Source organism: Strigops habroptila, chromosome 1 (assembly GCF_004027225.2).
Source record: "Strigops habroptila isolate Jane chromosome 1, bStrHab1.2.pri, whole genome shotgun sequence".
NCBI classification, from domain to species: domain Eukaryota; kingdom Metazoa; phylum Chordata; class Aves; order Psittaciformes; family Psittacidae; genus Strigops; species Strigops habroptila.
Window position 1 is genome coordinate 143,391,417 of NC_044277.2, and position 25,024 is coordinate 143,416,440.

The 25,024-nt window shown below is 41.3% G+C and overlaps 1 protein-coding gene across 2 annotated transcripts in view; it reads right to left on the minus strand.

The window, feature by feature from the left end:
- The window catches only part of TMEM108 (transmembrane protein 108), a 163,670-nt gene that overhangs the window by 77,484 nt on the left and 61,162 nt on the right, over positions 1–25,024 (minus strand). For both annotated transcript variants that reach the window (XM_030476340.1, XM_030476349.1), the window contains exon 3: positions 7,846–7,927. In XM_030476340.1, coding sequence (XP_030332200.1) covers positions 7,846–7,885 — 40 coding nt within the window. In that variant the 5' untranslated portion in view covers positions 7,886–7,927. The remainder of the gene's footprint in view (positions 1–7,845; positions 7,928–25,024) is intronic.

Consider the following 25,024-nt stretch of genomic DNA (forward strand, 5'->3'; position numbering starts at 1 on the left):
CTTCCTTTCATCCAAGAATAATGTGGGGGAACAAATTATGTGAAATGAGACTGTGGGCTTTTTCCAGACCTTGGGATTACATCCTGCCCTTCAGATTTCAGGCATAGTTTAAACCAATAATAATAAATAATACAAAAACAATACATTCATACCAATTATGTATAGGCCTTGATTTGTCAAGGAAGTTTTGCAGATGCCTATCTTCAAAATGAAGACCAGCCGGATGCACTGCTTTGAGAAGCAATGGCTTCATTCCAAAGGCTAACTTCGATGATATTTCACAGCAAGACTTTTTGCAGGTGGAGTTTTGAACACTTTCATTGAGTTAAATGTGCTTAAATTTTGGCACACGCTCAAGTCCTTTGGAGAACTTGAACTGCAGAGGCCATCTATATCTTTGCTACTTAGCAATGGGACAGGGACAATACTCATCACATGCTTGGATGAGACTTTGGTTTAGATGTATTTCTTCCAAATGTTCCACAGCCTGCAATGAGCTTGGTGTTACTTCTAAATTATTTACACAGCCTGCAGTGAGCTACAATGGACACATACATGAGTGCTTGAAGCTGCCATAACCTCCACAGTTAGTTCTTCCTCGCTCATAAATAATGGGATATAGAGTGCCAAGGGGTGGGTGGAGGGAGAAAAGTTCAGAGACTTTGCAAGAGGTCAAAGACATTTAACATATATAAGTTCCAGCACCTACACATGGTGATAGAAACATTTCTCTGTTACTGACCCAAGCGGTGCATGTCGCTGTGCATGGCAGTTCACACGTGGGGGAACATCAGTAACGATGTACATTAAGTATCTAACACCCATTTTTCTGTGTTTCTCACAGGAACGCTGTCAGAGGCACTGGATAATTCATGGACATTAGGCACCAGCATGTGTGCTGGCAGGAACATTTTCTTACAGAATCATAGAATCACAGACTGGTTTGGGTTGGAAAGGACCTTAAGATCATACAGTTCCAACCCCCTGCTGTGGGCAGGGACACCTCACACTAGACCAGCTTGCTCCAAGCCCCTGTGTCCAACCTGGCCTTGAACACTGCCAGGGATGGGGCAGCCACAGCCTCTCTGGGCACCCTGTGCCAGCGCCTCAGCACCCCCACAGGGAAGAACTTCTGCCTTAGATCTAACCTGAACTTCCCCTGTTTCAGTTTGAACCCATCACCCCTTGTCCTACCGCTACAGTCCCTGATGAAGAGTCCCTCTCCAGCATCCTTTTAGCCCCTTCAGACACTGGAAGCTGCTCTGAGGTCTCCACGCAGCTTCTCTTCTCCAGGCTGAACAGCCTCAATGTTCTCAGCCTGTCTTCATACAGGAGGTGCTCCAGCTCCTGATCATCCTCATGGCCTCCTCTGGACTTGCTCCAACAGCTCCATGTCCTTCTGATGTTGAGGACACCAGCACTGCACACAGTGCTGCAAGTGGGGTCTCACTTGAGCAGAGCAGAGGGGCAGGATCACCTCCTTCCACCTGCTGGTCACACTTACTTTGAATTATTTTGAAGTAATTCTTCCTTCAAATTACTGTAATACAGCCCAAGAGTGATTCAAGCCTATGGCTAGTGCCTGCTGTAGGAGCAGTCTGCCTGGTGTTAAGAGCCCTATTTACATATTTAACTGCTTTTGCTGGATTAGGGCTTGATTGCAACATTGTCAAAAACATACCAATGTCCCTTAGGCACAACCAGCAAGAAAAGAAAGCTTTGGGGAAGGAAATAAATGGTTGACAGGATATTCTTGTTTTATAATGCAAGATATCAAAGCAAGGTGGGGACATGAAGGCTGGGAATAAATTCTCAGTCCTCCTAAAGTCAATGGGAGTTCTGCCACTGAACTCAATAGGACTGAGATTTCATGGTTGCTAGGCTCCTGTCTGCACATCAGCAACAGTTCTTCTTCCACTTGACTTGACACTGAGGCTCAAAGACACACATGAAATTGCACAATCTGCTACGTCTTTGTTCCTGAAGTTTCATTTCTATTAGAGACGGATGAATAAACTTTTGAAAGGGAAAATAGAGAAAAGTCAAATTTGTACTCCTGCCTATTCACTCTCCCTCTAAAACCTCTCTCTCAAGGCTTGAGGCAAACAATACTGAATCTAAAAGGGAAGATTAGACAGACACATTGTCATACAGTGGGGATTGCTTTAGGTCCAAACCACAAATAATTCACCACAGAAGACGGAAATAATATTGTGGATTCCTTTTTGACCTCTCAAATTATTGTTTTAACAAGACAGAAAGGAATTTTAAAACCAAATCTTTGCAGCATTTTCCGAGTTGGGTAAATATCCATATTTCTATGAATTTATTTAATATCTCTTGGGTTTCTAGCATAAGGGTCATGGACATTGTTACGATAATGTCCCACAACTGGTGTGTGAACGGTTGATGAATAAAAACACTGGGAAGTTATCTATGTTACCACTTATTCTGAAAAATCTAGAGGGTTCTTGTGCAAATAGTACCACTCTAAGCATAAAATTGAAGGTACTTAATGCTGAGAACACAATCAGACAATCAAATGATACGTGCAAAGGCACGAATTGCTTGCCAATAGAAAGAGCAAGTATAATAATTACTGTCTGTTGGCTTTTTATCCCAAATTCAGTGTCACGGACTTCACCCATATCCTGAAATTCTGCAGTCCCAGATTCCACATCTTTCTATGTTTCAACAACTCTACGAGACAGTGGAGAAGTTTTCACAAGATCTAGCTGTTTGGGGGGGGTGTGCTATGTCCTAAATTTGTATCTTCTCTTGGCAGAAAAAAGTGGAACATCCCCTCCCCAATAACATGTACCTCGAACTCTTTAATGAGTTTGTGCATTCGTGAAATGCTACTGAACTATAATGTCTCTAAAGGCAAGAATGTTCATGGAAACCAGCAAATCTAAACTAAACGTTGCAACCTATTCATGGGAACAATCTCAGGCTTAGAATCACAAGAGCCATCCGGTCCACGGAGTTGTGCTTAGCCAGGCAGTGAGCAGGAACATGCTGTTTCGTGTGTGTGCAGCCGAGATCTCACTAAAGGGCACATGAAGGACAGTGGAGCCTACACCTGGTAGGAAAATGCATATCCAGTTTAGTTTCTTTATCAAGTGCACTGCTTTGCTTTTAAAGCTCTCTTTCAAAAGGTCTGTTTTCTAGGAAGGGATCACAAAATAGGAGGCTGCAGCTTTTTTCAAGAAGGCAAAGGTTTTGCTGACAAACTGAAGCAACAGCCTTTAATTGAATTCTGGGGGAAGCAAGCATTGATGGACTGCTTGCTGTGAGCTGCCTGATGGGCAGCCTGTTACCAAGCCACGTGACTTTCCAACACAAATGCTCCAGCCCAGTGAGTACCCGAAAAGCTTTGTACATGAAACATACCCAGAGGCTGTTTACCTGTCCAATTTCATAGCAAATCGGATGGAGTCCATTGCTGGATAACCACTCCCTGCTGCTCTCCTTGCTCAAGCTAACACCTACCAGCCTAACAGCACAACACAAATGCTGTTTCCTTTTCTCCCTGTGAGGCCTCGTGAATGATAGGAGGAGACTCTGCTGATCTGTATCAAGTGATCCCCACTACCTTTATGCATACTTCAGCTCTATGTTTCTATCGCAGGGATTAATTATACATGGCTTGTGCAAGCTGAGAGCCCTCTGACAAAGCAAGCAGGCTCATTTGCGCTAAGGACACACTACCTAGTGGTCACAGGATCAGAGGGTTCGATGGAGCTTTTGAAATCATCTAGATGACCTTTATCTCCCCTGAGAGATGGGTTTTTTCCATTCAGTGCTTCAGTGGCACACTGAAATCCTCCTGACTAACCTGTTCTAGCATTTCAGTGTCCTAACCTTCTAAAATGTTTTTGCCTGATGTCTAATGTCAATCTACCCGCTCTATAAATGCATTTCTTCATGTCTTATCTACTACTATGGGCAAAGAACAGGTTATTCTTCCTCTGGCTGTAGTCTTTTTGTGCTGTTACCATGCCTCCCCACTATGGCTATAAGTGAGCCATATATAATTGCACAAAAGAGCCACCAGTGCATACTATCTTATTAATATCACATAATTATTCACAGACAGTAGCTGGCAATGGAAACAGGAGTTGGTGGGTGTGGGTTCCTGTTAGAGGCAATGGGCATAAGCAGATAACGTGCTCAGCACCGAGAATTGGGTCTTCTCTATCAACTTCTCAAACATTTATGGAAAGAATGATGAGCTCCTGGACTTGCTTCAGATCCGAATGGAGCGCTGGCTTGTGCTAACCTTTTGTACAGGGTGAATTCACTGAAGAGACAATCAAAAGGCAGCCAGGCTGCCAGTTAAACCTGAGGAAGGCGAGCTGCCTCCACAACAAGATGTGTGACAGCCTGTGTCACAAGGCACAGCCACACACCACCGGTTTTGCTCAGCTTGCTGCAGAGTGGTGCAAGCCTGTACATAGGAGACTCTTTCTATTGATATTACTGGGCATTGTGCCAGGCCTTGGAGATGAGAGAGTGATGCTTGGGAACACCTAAGTGATAATGGCATGAAGAAACACTCAGACCGGCATTTATTTCCAGATGTTATGGTGACAGGTCCTCACACAGATACTAGTGCTGTAAGTAAACAGAAAATAAAAGTCCTTCAATTTTTCAGGAAAATAAATGTGTGAAGAAGAAAGCCTCGTATACAGCTTGTGTGCCAGTTACCACATTTCCCCTTAGTTTATATGCAACTTGGAAGCCCTCAGTGAACAGTGCATGCATGGTAAATTATAATGTTCATGTTTTCTTACAGAGAATGCAGACATATTGTGGCTCATGCTGGAGGGCTTAAATCATCACATTAGGTCTTTATAAAAGATGGAGATCGCTCAGCCTCATGGGAAAGACATTTGCATCTTCATCATTGCAGAGGCAACAAACTTCATCCATAAAGATGCGCCTAGAACAAATGGCAGCAAATTGTGGACACATGTTTTGCTTTAATTGGTCCTCATCGACTCAATCTAGCCAGTGACTTCAAAGGGTCTTAGAGATTTCAGATTAAATAGACTCTTTGAAGATACAGTTTGAAAGCACTGCTTCTTTATAGTTAAATCACATGTTTAATCACTTATTCATAAACTATGAATAGACTAGAGGTAAAGTAGCATCACCCAGAGCCCTGTCCCAAATGTAGCACTGCAATTTTTACAAAGTCTACCTCTTTACAACTGGGATCAGATTCAAGCCAGATACAACCATATTCAAAAGAGCAGCTGCTGCTAGCGCCATTTTCACACATACTATTCTTGATCAGCATAAATGGGTGGAATATGCTCTTTTTGGAAAGCACTGCAGAAGAATATGGATGGCAACAGACTGATTACATAACTCATCTAAAATTCACACACAAAAAGAAGAAAATATGTATGCTACATTTAAAATCTTATTTACATATAGCCCTGACTTTTAAAAATACAGTTAAATCTCAGTAGTCTGTAAATTGAGCAAGTATCTACATAAGTCTTCTCTTGCAGCCCCAAAGCTAAGCAATCCTTGTAAGTGTGAGGGTCCCACTGTCAGGCACTGCGCAGACACAGCTGAACACAGCCCAAGTGAACAGAGGTGGAAATGAATACACAGATGAGTACAGCCACTCCTGGCCCAGGGACTCAACCAAGATGTGACAAGCCCCATAATGACACATCAGTTGGAGGATGAAACTGCTTCTTCCTACATTACTTAGCCACAGGCACACTCACACAAGCACAGACAGAGTTTCGTCTCTCCAGATGATCGCTGTTTCTATAAAACCCACCAATGCTCTATTCAAGCCACCCTCATTTTCGACTCGTGTACAAGAGTACGTACATAGGGCACTTCTCTCTATAGCCCTAAGCCTCAACTGATCACTCACAACACAGCAGACAAGATGAAAATGCTGCCCCATCAGAGAGGCAGCACCAGGGACCCACTTATTGCAGTAGCAGATGAGGAAGGTGGGCACATGTAGGACACTGGTGAATCAGCCTGAAGAACAACACCCTCTCCTTATGCTTTCTCTGAAGGTTTGGGTTCTTTCTTCTCTGTGTAGTAGCAGCATTTTTCCCTCTTTTGTGCAAATGAAACAAGTAAGACCATGCTGCAGGCCCTTCTTATACCATGAAGTACAGTTACAGGAAGCACATTAAAGTCATTTCCTCTTCCTTGGTTGCAGGATGCACTCTTTGGAGATTGTTTTTAGCATTGTGGTGTAACTGGGGAAAAAGTGAGCTTAAGTAACACACCTACAGGGCATCTGAAAGAAAACTGATTTAACAGGAATTAAGTAACTTGGTGGATCTTGGAACCAGCCAAGTGAGAAAAAATCATTCCAGATGCCCAAAATCTCTCTTCTATAGCTTTAGCTCTTGCAGTTGTTAATGATAACTACATTTAATACACATTTTTGCTGCACTTGGAAATAAGGCAGTTTGTTTATCTGCTGGTAGAAACAGTATGTTCAGAATCCATCTTTTCAAATTAACATCATGGAGTTCACAAGTTTGTTTCTTATTCACACTGCATATATGTGCGTGTGTATAATTTGCTTAATCTCTCCCTCTTCCGTTTCAGTGTTTCTCTATATTCTGCCTAGATCTTCTACATATTACCTTGAAAAACAAAATAGTTTAAAGCAGCAGGGATAGCAATGGGGAATGATGCCAAGCAGGGAAGCATGGTATTAAAAAACTACAGAAAGACCCAACACTGCGATAGGTTGGATGTGGAGTATAACTTCCTTTTTCCCCACCATCTTGGTAGAAATGTATTCATATATTTAGTTTAGTATTTTCTTTACAATGAACCTAATGTTGGTCCAGCAACTGAGGTCAATATAGAATTAAGTTAACTATTCAACACGCAAAACATGAGACAAAGTACTCTGGCTCCTCAGCTATTGTAAAACTACCACAGCCCCCACTGCTGTCAGTGGGTTTCTGTTTAGAGTTCTCCCTGAGGAACCCTTCTCTCATTGCACCCCAGCCAGGCAGCCAACCGCTGGAGCCAAAGGTGTGCTCTGGGCACATCAAAGGTTGTGTAGGCACATCTGGCCTAGCTCTATGCTCATGAGAGCAAAACAATCCTGGGTGCACCTCCAGAATCTCCCCTCAGATGCCACAAAGACACAGCTGAGTTTCTCCTATGTCATAGGAGAAGCTGTAAATAAGAATAGGAACACTAGCCAATCTAGCAGAGCAAAAAAATCTCACTTTATACCCTGATGGCAATAAATAAAGCCAAGATACAGTATAGTTCTGTAACAGTGCTTAAAATATTTGTTACACTTACTTTTTACACATGCCAATAAAAGTAATGGTCCTTGCATTGCTCATTCCATGCATACTAAGCCAAAACTTAGAAAAAAGAAACTAGTCATCTCAGGAAGTGACACAGGATTTAGTCTGCGCGAGTCTGGAGCTTCCTTTTCTCATTCATAGATGTTGAGAGACCATTACCAGACGTGCCAAATGGGATGGATTCCTTTTGTCTACTGAGAAGTAGTCAAAAACCATGAATACAAAACCATTGTGTTATCTCTTCCAACCACCATCCTCTGTTTCCACATCTCACAGTCGCAAGGCACAGCAAATCACTTCTACTCTTGTACAACTCTGCAGAATCAGCTGGTAGTTCAACCTGTTTTTTAAATACATCTCCAAATATCTCAGTTAACAAGATAATTTAACTTCCGTATGGTTCTCCAGGTACCTGAAGCCAGGCACATGGCTAAGTATCTCCCTGAACCATGCCCTGCATAAATATGTAAGGATTTGAACAGTTCCTTTCTTACAGAAAGAAAAATCAGTATTTACTTACTAAACAGTTGGCAATAGAGGACCTGTAAGCTTCTCTTCATGGTATCATGTGGTCCTGCTGGTCTGCCAGTTTATTCATGATTCTGTCCAAAAAATCAAAAGGAGAAGAAAATTATTTATTACAGAAAATACATGCCATTGTTATACCTATTGATCACAAAGTAATATGAAGCTTCATAGGAAAATGGTATTGATTAGCAATGGAAAATTGCCTAAATAAGCTTTGCTTGTGTTAGTTCTCCAACAGCTTGGCAGTGAAGCGTACAGCTATGGCCAAAAAGGGGAAGAATTCTCAAGACTATACAAAATACACACACTGAGAATTACTTTCATGTTGTGCCTATGACTTGATAAAACCAGTATCACAAGAGTCTTTCTAGTTTGGAGAAAGGGTCCTCAGCAGAGGAGCAAATGCAGCTTTGTCCTCGCAATTGTTAGCTTCATGTTAGCCAGCTCATCACCTCCTGGCCTACCCCAGCAGCTACCTGGGCTGAAAGCTAGAGCTGCAGCAACTGGAGAACCTTCTCTGTGTTCTCCTAAAGTGAACCATCTTGGTGTAGGTAGGAATCTCACAACTCTTGTAACTGTCTGAAAATGAGATATGGCAAAAATATCCAACCATCCCACCTTTTCCCACCTGGGGAGTCAGTAACAACATTTTATGTGTCCTCTAGTTTTCAGGACAACATAATTTCGTCTTCCGAACTCCTGGGGACATTTCTGAGTCATTTTAACATGCCCCCATATAAATCTTTCAGAGCCTATTTAAAATGCAATCTTGAAGACATAAAATAAACAAGTAAAATGAATAAATAACACCTTTGAACTCAATAAATGATGAACAGTTTTTGAAAACAGAACTATCTTTGACTTCTATGGGGAAGCCTCAAAAGGATCATGACTTTTCTTGACTGAGTTCTGTAACAAAAGACACTTGGGGTTTTGTTGAGTTATTAGATATGGAAATTCATGTACACAAACATGGCTTTTGGTTCTCCCATGCTTTCCTTTGCATTTAAAATTGGACCTTAAAAACATTTGTGTAACCTGCAGAAATGTCAGAATTTGCAAGGTGTCCTCTCCTAAATGAAAGCAACCCTCAGCAAATTAATTTACTAAGTTAAATGAAAATCAGAATCAGACTCTTGCCATTGTTTGAGCTGAAAACTTTCTGAGGGGCTCCTGGTCTCCTTTCTCCTTAAGGTTTACCAAACAACAAAGCAGACATAGCAAATATGTCTGCTTTATGCAGTCTTTATGCATAAATAGACATCATATAGTCTATTACAGCACTTTTCAAAGATGCATATACAAAAAGTCTATAGTTAGCATCCACTAACATATTAATAAGAAATATATGCAGGAAAGAACAAGAACCAGATAAGCCACCGACAGTGTGGAGATCCCACATACCCAAGGACTCTGCTTTGAAGTTTGTGTCAAAACAGGATTTATAAGCCCTGACCCATCTGAAGTCATAAAAATACAATGGGAAAAAAGGAGACTCTGAAACTGCAACCCCAAATCCACATTATTTACTCTGTATAATTTGAACTGTGTTTGGCAACTGCAATGTGTCACAGTTTTTGGCTGTGAACCCCATTTTCTTCATATTTCCCTTCCATCTCCATATCAATAATGCCGAGAATGTATAAAGGTATTTGTTTATAGATTCTGGCATTGTGGCTAAAATAAATGGTATGCTTTTGTGGATATGTTTATTTAGACAGGACTTTTAGGGTAATTTACCCTGTGCTAACAAATAGGAAATAGTGTGTGCATATGGGGAAAGAAATAAAGATTAGCACTGGAAAACTTTCACTATGTTCTATTGCCCTCCATTAGAAGACTTATGTTTTTAACTACATGGCCATAAAATCATATATAGACAACTTGGAGAAGAGGGATAAACCAAATGTTGCCATAAGTTTAAAACCTCTCAATTTCTTCAAAGTCCTCGGTGTGACTTACAGTTAATAGAATAGAATATTTCAGTTGGAATGAACCTACAATGATCATCTAGTCCAACTGATTTAAATTTAAACATGGTTGGAAATAGCACAGTTAAACTTGCTGTATTTTTTAATAGCTTACTTCATGTGTACAGGAAATGCATATAAACCAAGGATTTATTTTAGAGATATTTTATAGCAAGAGACATTTTATGATATTTATTTGCACACCTTTGGGAGCCAAATCACACCCAGTGATAGTTTTCCAGAGACAGAGACTGCTTGCAATGACTATCAATGACTACCAATGAGCTTCACAAAGCTCAGGCACATGAACCAGCCCATTAAGTGCTGGAATCAAGATCTGACATAAGAACAGAGGAAGCACTGCTGCCCCTACCCCAGTGAAAGCTCAGTGAGCCCATTACCCTGTCCTTAACTTCAGCTATTAGCAGGACCATAGAGAAATAACATGAAACAACATAAGTGTAATCCTTACATCCTGGCATAGCTTGCTCTATTTACAGCAACCCTGAGCTGAATACAGTATGTGAGCTGCTATGGTTTTTCACTTGACAGTAATTATTCCTTACTTATCTTTTCCATGTCATACACAATTTTAGCCTTTATTAGATCATTTAGAATCTCTATTTCAAGCTGAGGAATTCTTGGGTTTTTGTTTCTTTCATACAGAAGATATACCCTATGTCAGATAATTGTCATGCCTTAAGCTGCACATTTCCCTTCTAGTTCAGATCTGAGGAGTTGAAAACAAAATTACATGCAGCCATCAGAACTTGGGTGTGTGCTGGAATCTCATATGGGACAGTGATGCTTCCTGTTTCCTCTCTAGTCTGTTCCCAATTCTGCCTGTGATTCTCTTCTCCTTTGTGAGTGCTGCTGAGCGTTACTCCACTGTTGTCTAGAGCTTCCTGAGTGGCAATACCTCATCTGGAGTCCATCCTCAGGTGTGTAGAGATAAGATTGGTTTTTACATGTGTATGTGACTTTGCAATTATCAGCAACAAATTTCATCTGCCATTTTACCACCCATTGCTTACTACCGTGGCATTTTTGAGAGATGGCAATGAAGGGCCTTTTTAATATTGTTATATAACAAATATACACCTATTGTATATAACAACTTCTGAAGTTGCCACAGTTTCAACACTAATACTAATTTCAGCAGCTTCCAGTCACAGTTCAATCATGGAAAATCCTCTATTATATCTCTAACAAGAGAAAGCAAAGTTTCACGGTCAAGCACTTGAAAAGCTGCAGAGGAAACCTCTTTCCAAGTATCAACCCATGTCCAGCCATCACAGTGCTACCTCATGGCCATACAGGCACACCTAATCCGAAAGTTCTTTTCCTGGAAGTACCTGCGTTTTGCAGCCTTTATCTTACACAAATCTTTTGCAGTTCTTCTGTGATAAATGCATTTATTTATCATGAGCAAGAAAGGCGACACATTGAGTGGCTGGTAGGTGCAAGAGCTCCCGTTCACCAACCCATGTTTTCTTCTGCATCTGAGCATTCAGTTTTAGGCACTAACAGATCAGCAGAGTTGTGCCCATGCAGATGGGAAATGCAGACACAGAGCCAGTTCCTGACCTTGGTTAATGTAAAACCAGAGTATCGCCATGTCTTTTAAATACACAAACTGTCACTTACAAGAAGAAAAAATTATGAAGAGCGAGCAGAAACAGAAATGGTCCTAGAAAAAATAAACCCAACGATAAACAGATTGGGAAAATGTGTGTTAAACTTTAATAATCCAAAATCCAATCTGATTGTACCTGAGATTTGTATCCATTTTAGCCTCACTCTATTCCTTAATACTTCCCAAAGTTTTCTTGGGATTACACTTCTCCAAAATCCTAATTGTAAAACATACTGTGCTTCACTGTTTGAGAAGCCATCCTGCATACTTGAGGGACCTTTCTGGTATAAATATACCACATTTTGATTAAGATTAAAAAAACAAACCAAAAGACCCTTAACCTTAATTTCCTAGATCTATAATTAAAATTCCAAGTAAATGGGTATATTCCCAATTAGTCTGAACACCTACTGCCTCTCCCCTGAAAACCAGGCAGTGTGCGCTTGCAGCCCAGAAAGCCAACCATATCCTGGGCTGCACCAAAAGCAGCGTGAGCAGCAGGTCGAGGGAGGGGATCCTGCCCCTCTGCTCTGCTCTCATGAGACCCCACTTGCAGCACTGTGTGCAGTGCTGGTGTCCTAACATAAGAAGGACATGGAGCTGTTGGAGCAAGTCCAGAGGAGACCATGAGGATGATCAGGGGCTGGAGCACCTCCCATATGAAGACAGGCTGAGAACATTGGGGCTGTTCAGCCTGGAGAAGAGAAGCTGCGTGGAGACCTCAGAGCAGCTTCCAGGGTCTGAAGGGGCTACAAGGCTGCTGGAGAGGGACTCTGCATCAGGGACTGTAGCGATAGGACAAGAGGTGATGGGTTCAAACTGAAACAGGGGAAGTTCAGGTTAGATATAAGGCAGAAGTTCTTCCCTGTGAGGGTGCTGAGGCACTGGAATGGGTTGCCCAAAGAAGTGGTGAATGCTCCATCCCTGGCAGTGTTCAAGGCCAGGTTGGACAGAGCCTTGGGCGACATGATCTAGTGTGAGGTGTCCCTGCCCATGGCAGGGGGTTGGAACTGGATGATCTTAAGGTCCTTTCCAACCCAAACCATTCTGTGATTGTATGATTCTACAAATAAAGGTCTAATTCTGACTTTGGGGTGTGTTTTTTCTCTATATTGTAATTCATATTGGTGTACCTACTGCTGTATTTTGAAACAAAGCAATAAAGCCAGTTCCAGTTTGTACTCAAATCAACTTCAGTTTAGAAAGACCCATCTTCAACAGGTAAGTTGGTGGAAATTTGTATGCAGAAAAGGTGTCACATACCTAGCCTCAGAGACCTGTGTGTGAAAATATCAGCTAAGCATTTGGTGTCTGAAAGGGACACTTTTTAGTGCACAATATTTCACATATAGTTTATCTTACACAGAATGATGAATAGATGTGTGAAATCCCTCTGGATGGCTAGCAATATTGTCTTTCACAGTAAGTGATCCCCTCAATGTTGCAGATAAATTAAAGAGGACAATGAAGACATAATGATGAATAGAAGACAAAAGAGTCCAAAAGAGCTGACAGCTCCCAGCCATTCATTATGTCTGGTGGGAAAAAAAATTCCTTATGGTGCCTTAAATTAAAGAAGAAATGGAGGAGAACAGGAGGTGAGCGTTGAGGCAAAGGTAACAGTCAATGGACAATCCTTTTTCTTTGTGAGTCAGTCTAAGAGAAACTAGGAGAATGAAACAAAGCAGCTGAAAAAATGGTAATGGAAAGCGGAGACAGTCAAAAGACATGCTACTTCCATCACATAAAGCACCCAAACTTTATCATGTGATTTCTGACTGCCTTCTCTCCTTTACAGATCATTCTGGAAAGAAGAAAAAGCTACATCACTGACAGTTTTCAACTATATTATCCTGCTTCTGCACAGAAGAGGAAAAGAAGACACACCCAGAAGTTCTTCCATCTTCAATCACTGTTGAATCCCCAGTCAAGGAAACACAGCCTTGATCCTTTTACTATCATACTGTCCCATGATGTTCAACAAATGCCTTACAAGATTGCAAAAGCAGAGCTGTGACTGCCCCCAGGACTTACTCACCCAGTATAAATTTCACCACCAAGGCCTTCACCCACTGCTTCCCACAGGTTAGTCACTTAGAGGGTAATTCAAGTGTGCCTCAACTACACAGAGGTCAAGGACAGCTTTGTGTTTCCAAGTTTGTGCGATTTGTTTCTTAATTCAGTGGCCTACTTCCACAACCCAGTTGTTACCTTGCAAAACTTATGTCCCCAAAAGCTTTAGGGGATGCTAATAAAAACGCAATTAATTTGCAGTTATAAGATTCCTTAGAGCAAGAATTATGTGTTCTTGTTCAACATGTGCCACGCTGTCTGCTGTGATTTATTTCCCACTGCTTGGAACATGCAAACCACCGTTACCTTCTTTCTTCATAACATCCTGAGTGCATCTTTTTTTATAGTTATTTTCCCTTTATCCTTAGCTCTTTTAGTACTCTTTGGAATGGATCTGTCTTTGCAGATTTAAGAAAGAGCACTTCACATACACTTCCACAATTCTGCTCAAAAGTGTACACCTTTCCCTTTCCTAAGTTCTCCGAAGAGTAGGATCTACCCTTACGATATCACAGCTGATCAGAACCAGTATTGCTAGCATTGTGCAGACCTGTCATAGGTGCATAAGGAATAGGCAGGTAGGAGTTGAACTAGAGATAGTACCATGCTTTTCTGCACAGATGAGACTTGCATCCTCTGTAACACGGATTTAGAAGAGAATCTCACACCATCCAGAAAAAAAACCAACCCCGAAGCATATCTTCTCTCTGCATCATATGGTTATAACTGAGAAGTCCCACAAATGGAGATAGGAACAACTATAAAGCACTGGGCTGTTGAGCATCCTTCACACTCGACCTATAGGGCAAGGGACATTATTTCTTGATTTTGTTCCAATTATCTACCATTAGTAAATACTTTTGAAGGCAGCTCCAGTGGGACAGAGATCTGAACATCAATTGCTCTGGTTGCTTCTTGCTCCCAGGAGTGCACGGACATGACCATGTATGTGTGTCTGTCTGTCTGTCCAGTTGTAGAATAAGAAGATAAGAAGAAGTCTCTCCTTTTCATCTTTCATCTCTGTGGAGCTCTGAGGTGCTAACATCTTCCTAAGCATCAAACTGACTTAGCTGTACGGATAATTAGAATTTGGTCATTAATACACATTAGGGGTGGAAAGGAGAAGACTCCTGTGTGCATTTTAAAACCTTTATATGGTTGAATTCAGCTGCAGTAGCATTTATGTAATAGAAGTTCTTTTGCTCCACTTTCCTCCTACACCATGACTTAAGCTACACGGCTTATTAGTTAGATATTATTTTGTTGCAGTTATACCACAGATAGAAAATTCTTTTCCAGTCTTGCCAATTAGTTACAAATTAATTCACCATCTGGTTCCTGTTATCGAGTTATTAGAGAAAGCTGAATGACAGTCCCACAGGTCAGTGTCTATTATCTGCAGTAACCTAACACTGGACTATAAGCCTGGTTCATTTTAAGGCACTACAAAATGCCATTAGACACTCTAACTTTACAACCAATCTATTGCTGCAGAAGGGCTTGTGGGTTCCCATTTGTCTCCTGTTGCTTAAAGAGGCTTCTTATCTTTTCAGTGTCACGGTGCCATTTTTCCAGCTGGAGGAAGTAACTTCCTTCACTTGAATAACATGAAAATCTCTATTATCTCACAATAATATGAGACATAGAACAAACACCTTGAGCCAGACAAACCTCTGTCAGGAAATTTCACACACGTGAATATGTGCTTTGTCAATTTACTTCAATTGGAAAACTCATAATATTATGTTAAGGTCTAGCTACATAAATATTTCCTTTATAGTTAGTTCTTTTCAGTTCCTAATAAGTTTCCATTTGAAACTTATCTTTGATGATGCAGTTTTGCTGCACATAACAAAATGATAGATTTAAGATGAAGTTGCGTAATTTTCCAAATTTTTCTTTATGGGTCTTATTGGAGCAGAACCAAAGAAAATCTTTCCATATCATATCAAGTTTATGATGAACATTTCACATGCTGCACTGTGCCCAGGAAGCATTAAGCAGTGCAAATTGTCTGCTCTTCAACAGGAAAACTTTGGAACCATTGGAAGCTCTCCTGCTAAAAGACCTTCTTGGCACACAAAACTACACTAGTTAAAGATACCTCTGTAACTTCTGGGAAAATAAAGAAAATATACCTTATTCTTCCTTGTCAATCACTGCAGGGAATGGACATAGAAACAAGCTCAGTTTGCACATCACCCTTGTTGTGGTGTGTTTTCCCCACAACATCTCCCACAGCATCTCTCTGGCTTCAGGGCATCCACAATGTGGATGCGGACATTTGATTTACTCCCTCTGTAGACAGCAAGTAGATTGCCCCCTCTGAAGCCTGGTGCTTGTGACCTGTTGAAAACACCTCTGTTGGAAGGAGGAGACCCATCCCTTATGTGGGGCAGTTTCTCTCTATTAAGTTTCAGTGGGCTGAAGGTCCACTATTGATTCCAGCTCGTAACACTGAAACTGAGGATGGCAACATCTGTACAAAGGAATCTCACCTAGTGCTTTCTCCAGCTAAAGCGATCTCAAGGTTTATGGGGTTAACTTCTCTGCAGCTGTGTTAAACTGTTCCCTTGTTCCTGTTGTGTAGGGTACACAATAAAAAAGACTTAATGTAAAGAACAGCAAGCAAACAGCTCTGCCTGCACTGTAATAAACACTGCAGAGTCAGAGAAGGGTGTACCTTTGTGTAGCTGCTGAAATCAGACTTTTCACATTATTCAGTTTGATTAAATGTAAATATTTCAAGTAGAGAAGAAAAAAGGGTGCAAAAGAGAAGGTATTATTTTCCCTCTCTTATAATATGGTACTGTATTCCTAAGGTTGATTGATTGAGTCCAATTTCCAAGAATGGAAAGTATCAGGTGTAAACAGAAGAGTATGCATGCTCTGAAATCCAGACCAAAATACCAGTTTCATAAAGATGCTTGAGTATTCAAAAACACACACAAGCGCCTTGCTGTCAAGCATACCTGTATTGTAGCACTGAAAACACTGTTACACAGGCCCTACATGATTTGAAAAGAAATCTGTAGTAGAGATAGAAGCATCTCAATATAACATTTTAACTGCAAGATCATCTTCCCTTTAGTAAACACCACAATTATCCAGCTAAACAAATAACCCTTATTAAACCACCACAAAGGAAGCTCAATATTGTGCATTACCATTATCTGATCTACAGTGAACTAAAGATGAGAGCTAAGGAAGGAAGGTGCCTGTAATTGTTTTGACAAAAATCTCACTAACTGGGTTTTGCCTTTGAAAACTTCAACTGTACATAGGGTCCGTTTTAGTAACTTTCCTCAAGAGACTGTAAAGACAAAGAAGATCAAGGGATATACAAGAAGGAAAAGGTCAAGATAGGCTAATTCAGTTTTGGACCATCTCTAGGGGAATTTCAACTGACCTGATGTAAGATAAGTATAAAGAGCACAGCCCATGACCCATACATTTAGCTCTCAACTCTCTGGCTAACCTACATCTATAAAGCACAGAGGAAATAATCACCAGTGAAGGATACCAACACAGCACTCTTCTGACTCCATCAGATGCCGAATCCAGTCCACAAAACCAGCCTTTCTGAAAACCAAAGCTGGGTGAGGAACAAGAGCTTCCAATCATTTCACAGTGCCCCACCAGTGTATTTTGATTGTGGCCCATGTCGTTGTATCAAACAAGATCACATAATTCAGGAGAATATAAACACCTCAGTTGCCAAAAAGATTAACTAAAAAGTAATGAATTCATTATTGCACTTTTGAATTGAGCACGTATGTTTATGTATGTATATAGCAAGTGATGGTTATGTTTGCTGCTTGTCATTCCTTATTTCCCTATTTATACCAGCATGCCTCTCCCAGTGACAAAGGGAAAGTAAAAAAAGAGGAAAAAATTATTAAACATGTATGGCATTTCTCCTTTCTCAGTGAAAAGAAAATTGTATTAGATTTCCCATCAAAATATATGTTTAAGAATATTACCATTTCAGTTTTGGATGGATGGAGTGTTTTGAACCAGCTCTAATCATAATGTGAAAGTACAGCATAAGGATCTAATTTCAAAATGACAGGTTATAATAGACACACACAAGTTCCCAAGATTGAAAGAAACATTTTATTATAGTTGAAAAAAACATGGTAGGAAAGTGTAACAACCTTTTGAATTCTTAACCATTCACTCTCAATGGTGCATGAATATATTTAATAGTAACCCATACTGTTTAGGGTTTATTTTTAACAGACCATAAATTCCTAACAAAAACAACAAGGTCTACAATGATATTTTAGTAAAAATATCAGTACAGTAGAAAACATGAAAGGTTGGGGGGTTTTAAGACATCCTTGTGTGCTTGTGGAGGAGGACTTGAGGGTGTTGGTCTATGAGAAACTGAACATGAGCCAGGTTCAGTGTGTGCTTGAGCCCAGAAACCAACCACGTGCTGGGCTGCATCAAAAGCAGAGTGAGCAGCAGGTCGAGGGAGGTGATCCTGCCCCTCTGCTCTGCTCTCGTGAGACCCCACTTGCAGCACTGTGTGCAGTGCTGGTGTCCTCAACATCAGAAGGACATGGAGCTGTTGGAGCAAGTCCAGAGGAGGCCATGAGGATGATCAGGGGCTGGAGCACCTCCCATATGAAGACAGGCTGAGAACATTGGGGCTGTTCACCCTGGAGAAGAGAAGCTGCGTGGAGACCTCAGAGCAGCTTCCAGTGTCTGAAGGGGGCTACAAGGATGCTGGAGAGGGACTCTTCATCAGGGACTGTAGTGATAGGACAAGGGGTGATGGGTTCAACCTGAAACAGGGGAAGTTCAGGTTAGATCTAAGGCAGAAGTTCTTCCCTGTGAGGGTGCTGAGGCGCTGGCACAGGGTGCCCAGAGAAGCTGTGGCTGCCCCATCCCTGGCAGTGTTCAAGGCCAGGTTGGACAGGGCTTGGAGCAAGCTGGTCTAGTGGGAGGTGTCCCTGCCCATGGCAGGAGGTTGGAACGAGATGATCTTAAGATCCTTTCCAAACCTAACTATTCTATAACTATATGATCCTCTTGCCCCTCCTGACAGGGTGTCAGTTCTGGGACAATCCAGACAAACCAAACTGTTTGCTAGTTTCCTTTGCACAGCTACTTTAGAGCACACATTAATCTTGGAATAAAGTCTATCACTTCAAAGACTAAGACTGTCTGAAGTAGCTTCTTCTATGAAATGGTAACAACTCATGCTCTAAGAAAAGTGACATCTTGGGCAGATTTGGATGGATGCATAAACACATGTACGCAATCATACACCACAAAAAATAACATGATGTCTTGACCTATGTCTCCCTGGTTAAACCTCCTTTTAACAGAGCCATTTACTGCACCTCTTATAATCAGACATTCAATATGGTAAGAAGAGAAGGGAGATAAAGTGAGCTCTGAAATATGACTGCTCTGCTTTGGAGGGCTGATCAGCATACACTAGAAAGAAGAGTACACTCACTTAGAGCTGACATTTCATCTAAGAGTTTATTATGACCGTGTCTGGTTCAAGGGACACCATTTATTTACCCTCAACTTTCAGCCCCAGGGTTTGATGTCAAAGGAAGAAGTGGCCTTAGAAAGAATAAGGGACAAGCAACCAGTGACTCAGTCATAAATAACAACCCTGTTTACAGAAGAATATTTCACATACATTTTGCCATAGGGGTTGGGAATAAAATGAAAACTCTACATGGCAGCAAACAGAAATACGGCCCCCCAAAAACTGAGGTTTGGTGGAAGGTGGCAGGAAATGGGCTTTGGTAAGTTCCAAATTAGACATTCTTGTCCATACAAGGTTACTGTAGTGCAAACACTGCATTTCATTTGCAAATATATGTAGTCCTGCCTGATTCAATAGGAAGAGTTTCCAAGAAAATTAAATGTCACAGCAGTGCAGCTTATTGGGTTTACTCAATGTAAATTCACTTTTTATGCAACTCTGAATAATAATGCCCTGTTCTGTGTCAACATGATGTCAACAACTTCAGGCTTTGGAGAGCAGGACTGAAGGCAAGAGAAGGAGAGATAGGGGCCAATCCTGTGCTAACCTGGCACTGTCTGGGATTTAGCTCTACATGACAGGGCTGCAGCTTTAGAGAGGATTTAGCACTCTGATTCTGATCACTGCCTTATTTTCTTCCCTTTCACTTTGTGCAGCCAGCAAGACTGCTGCTGGCTGAACAGCTCATCTTCCCTCTTTCAAAAGGTTCAAACACTAGCATATATAAAGATGCAAGTAAGTCAGAAGGAAATGCATATGAAAGAATATGGGAAACCTCAAACAGCAGCATCTGAAAACACATCATAGTGTCAAGTAAGATTAGGCTCAGATACACTATTTATTCTAACAGGTTAGTGAAAACTCTCATTTACTGCTCAGAAACATCAAGTTCTTTCTTGGGCAATAGTCATTGACCCTGATGGGAGCTTTGCTCCAGTACAAACCCCAGCACTTGGCTCAGGATTTGTAAAGAAGTGCAAGCAAAGGCCACTGTTTCAAGGAGGTTGTTCTTTCTCTTCTACCAGAGGTAAGTAGCAGCATAGGCAGGAAAAGAATAAGAATCCCTGAGGCGTCATGTTTGATAGATGGATTTAATGAATTAATGTCACCTCAGCTAAAACGTGCTGAGGATAGTTTCAGATATTCTTTTCTTACCTTGCAACTAAGACGGGCTAAATCATGTTCTGGGCTGTCAAGTGCAAACCCAGAGTAATTCCAGTGATTGCATTGCACGATGCAATTGAATATGAAAATGAACTGATGAAGGAAAAAGGGGAAGAATAGCCTGGTGTAAAGCACTGAGCAGCACAGGAGAGGATCGGGGGGACACTGGATTATTATAGCAGGTTTTTTTGTGAGTACAGACCTCATTGAGACTCCTCTCTCATCCTGAAAGCCAATGGAACCTAACTCCTATCTGTGCATCTGAAAACCATCTCTTTATCTTCCCGACCTTCTGTTTTTCTACTACAGAAAAGTCTTTCAGGGAAGCAGAGACTGCTTTCTCCTTGCCCTATTTGAGTGCACCATGGCTTTGCTTCCGCAAGCTGTAAAAAGTTGGGGGAAATGTGTTGTCTCTTCTGAGCCATGAGTTCAGCCCTGTAAGGACAGAAGACAGGAGATGTCCAGCCACAGGCGTATCGTACAAAACAGTTCCCCCCCATCCCTATATCAGCTCATGCAATTGAGCAATGAGGCCACTCAGGGATGCAATGAAAGATCCTTTTCAAATGAAATGGCAGCTCCTCTTTTGTTTCAGAAACCCCTGCTCCTGTGTGCTACGATTGCCATGACAGAGCTACAGAAGATGTGCATCAATAAGAAGCAATGAGAGCCCTTTTGGGACATCTATACTTGCAGTGCAAAATGCACTAGCTACAGTCTGTACACACTGCGACAATCCAAACAACAAACTCACCTACACTGTTCTTTTTGTCTACTATCTAGCCTCACTCACTGGAAAAGCTTCGGTGGGTCAAGGTCACATCAAGAAGGAACCTGCTGTTTGCTGCATCTCTGCCTCGCCATCGATGGCACTGGACAGTCCAATGAGAATGAGGTAAGGGCTTGGAGAACCACCATGGTCATGCTTAGGGCAGCCAAGAGTTGCCCTGAGGAACTGGATTCTTTCCCTGCCTCAGTGCCTGATGCCAAGGAAGTCACAAAAACCAAACTCTGCCCAGGCGGTCTTTAATTGCATCTTCCTTGTTTGCTTAGAGCAGAGCACAAACCACCTGCGCTCTGATCTGTGGCAGCGTGGAGCAATTCCAACTGTGATGGACTCGGCAAAAGCAGACTCCAGCACAAAGAAAGGGCAATCTCTGGAAAATCAGGGCACAAATATCCCAAGTTGGGCATCTAAATTAAATGTCCCTTCTTGACATTATGCTTCTGTGCCTCGTTTTCCCTGGTGTATAATGTCATTTCACCTTACCGGTGGAGATAAATTCATTAATGTTTGTAAAGTACTCAGATGCTGCAATAATGAAGCCACAGAAGTGCTCCCCAGGAAATTAATAACTCTGGCTTCAAAGCTGGATCTGAATGATGTACAGTTATGGGAGGAAGGGGTGACATAATGAACTACAAAGATAAAATACAATATTGATTCATCTGAGCTGTGTTGACTGAAATCTCTCCTTATTTAAGAGAGCTTTGCTTTGTGCCCTTAACAGGCTTTTAAGTGTAACTTACACAGTTTAATTAAAAAAAAAAAAAAAAAAAGGAAAATGAGAAAAAAAGACCCCAGCTCAGGAAGTGCATCCCACAGCCCTACTGACACCTCCAAAACCCCCAAGAGAACTTGCCTTTAGGTGCTCAGCCCAGCCCTCTCCGCTTCTGTTTCTGCTGTATTGCTTCCACTCCTTCTTCAAAGTCCCTCTTCAGGTCCCCTCTGTCCCTACTGTCTCTTTCTTATCACTTGATTTCCGCATATTCATCCTTTTGTCCCTCTTCTACTTTCCCTTACATGGGGACCAAATGCCAGCCGTGTCCTTTCTTAATCATTTCAATACTGGAATCAACCACCTAGCCCATGGTCACAACCTTTGAATCCCCAGTTTGCAGCATGCTCCCTACTGACAAAATCCTAGGAGCTGCAAAACTTAAGGACACATTACGTGGAGAAGGAGTCTTCAGACCAGAACATAGTCTGATCTGGCAGATTTCCACTAAAATGCAAAAATGTTTAACCTTGACTCCCACCATAGAAACCCCTCTTAGCTTTTGTCCTGCATCCTCCTCTCCCCCTGATAAACTCCAATTTCCTGATCTGTGTTATGGAAGTCCCACAAAATAACAGAAGTTACTGGAGTTTCCTTAAACATTATTCCCCCCCGCCGCTTTTCTTTTTTTCTCAGAGATTAAAGTGTTTTTACTGAAATTAAACCATTACAGCCTGAAATTGGAATAGAAATCTTCTGGGTTGGAAAAGTCCATTTTGAATGGCAACTAAACAGTTTTACTGAGTGAGGCAGCAGGCAAACTTCACCACACTCAAGGTCAATAGTTGCCTTGCCTATACTGTTCTACACTCAGGAAGACCCTGACCTCCCAAATTACATCAGGAACTTCAATCTTTCCAAGGAAGCAATGAAACTATCAAGAACAGAAAGTCCTGTAGATAAATGTGTCTGATTCTTCGTATACTTCCCTCCAAATAATGCAGAAAACCCTTCTATCCGCTTTTTGCTGGACCATATATACTCAGAGGTGTGTTATGATTTACAGAATTTACCAGTGCAGAGTTCTCCAATTTCATTCATGTTGAAAGATATGAATGCAAATCTCTAACTGGAAAACATTTAAAGAAATTAACTACGATCACACACAGAATACTGTATTAATTGTCTGCAAACTGAATTAAGTCTTGTATTAGGATGAAATTGGGGGAAATATTAATACATTATTTTCATTTAAAAAAAATTCTAGGAGGCTTTGAAAGAGAAAGCTGCATAAGGGCAGTTGTAACATTAAGATGTCATTGTAAAAATGAATGTATATAATGAACTCAGAAAAATAGAAACAGAAGTGTCTGATCCTTTCCTTGTTTTCTGTACATCTGCATTGGAGTTTGGCTATTGTTATTCAACTAGCTAATCATCATCTTTTGTGTGGTGTGACTGTGTGTTTACTCCAAGAGGCTAATCTGTGAAGACATCTGTTATTCAGTAGATAATAGCCCATTTCAAGTCTCAAAGCCCTGCAAGGCATTTCTGAAGAAGAAGGAGATACATCTATTCCCGCCAGGTAGGACTACAAGGGAGTATGCTGTAACACAGCAGAACAAAATTCTTGCACTTGCTATTCACCAGAATGCTAAATGAACATGGAATGATGCAAACAAAGAGCAATTCTGCTGTTGTTTGGTAGGGTTGGGAGAGAGACTGACTTTATATAAATAAAGTCACGTTTTCTTGAGAAAACAGAACCTCTCACATCAAAGAACAGTGGGATTTGTCCTCGTGATCACAGCCCACTGGAGCTATAAAGCAAGCACAGTCACAAAAAGCAACAGTCCACTGAATGTGATGTTCTGTTCTTGGTAAAGGATAATATTAGACATTACAAGGGCAATGCCAATGCTTGATTGTTCACTTGGAAAGAAAATCTAGTGCTATTGCTCCCTAATAACTCATCTGTATGAACCAGTTCTCTCTGCAATCCACCGAAAATATACTACCTCTGCATTATCCACAAATCAACTGCAGCTCTGAATAACTCTTCTCATCATGAATTTGGGAAGAAACAGGACACATCTCTATATTCAGCCGCATAAGTAACCTAGCACACAGTAGCTGCTTTCTGCAAGCTTCCATTCCTTACATCTTCATCATTCTGTCAGTCTTTCCCATTCTGCTATGAATGCAGATAAGACCCATATATTCAGATTTATCTTCCCTAGGGTTTGTGACACTTTTACTGACAACTGCCTGCTCCTAAAGCAGGCCGACCATGCAAATGGCATTATATATGCCAGTAGAAGGACAACGTGTATATGTGAGCTTAAAATACATACAGATCCTTTGTATTTAGACTTTGGAATGGCACTAGCCACAAACTGCAAATTCAAGGAGTTCATGGAATTTCTTACTCCAGTTTCACCTATTCGTGCATTTTGGAGAATGGTTGGCTAAAGAGGAATTCAAAGGTTTTTTGGCTTGTATTTTTTATTGCCTTAACTCACAGGCCCAGAATAGTGCAGAGACAGCAGACCTTACGCAGTGTTACCCCATTCTCTGGCTAGTCAATGGTGGAAATGCAAAACTGAAGAGTGACATGGGATGTTGACACTTTCTGATGGGGTGTATGTACCACTGAGGGTGTTGTTTAGTGAGACCAGTTAGATATGTTTCTGTCCCCAATGTTTTTATTACTTATTTTAGGTTTCAGATATTTGCCCACTCTTCTTGGATGAGAAAATGTCATTTCAACCCTTTTCTCAGAAAAATAAGGCTCCACCCTTTAGCTTGGTGGTTAAGCTAGTTACCCACAACCTAAATGCTTTAACCATTACTCTGCTGAGTACTCTAACATAACACTTTCATCACTGCAGTGCTACAGCTATTTTTTTCCAGTTTGTATAAATAATTAAGCTATAAAACCAGCAAAGGCCTGAACCTGAGTCTCCTGTGTGTAATGTGAGTGCCCTCACCACTACGTGACAGTGTGAGTTTCTCTGGTTCTCTCTGGCTATGAACATTGAACTATTTATTTGAGGCAGAGCAGCTCTAGCAGGACAAACTGAGAGACACGGACTGATTCTGTAGCCTGTAATTTAGGTGAAAAGAATAAACCAACACACAGAGCTTTGAAACTCAGTAGATGTTTCCTCGCTCTATTTCTTGACTGAGATACCCAGGTCTAACCATCAACAGCCTATCTCTGGACAGCATTAAACCAAGCAATTCCCTGGTAAAAACACACGCACATTTTGTCAGAGATATTAAGCACAGGCACGTGGATGCAAAGTAGCTGA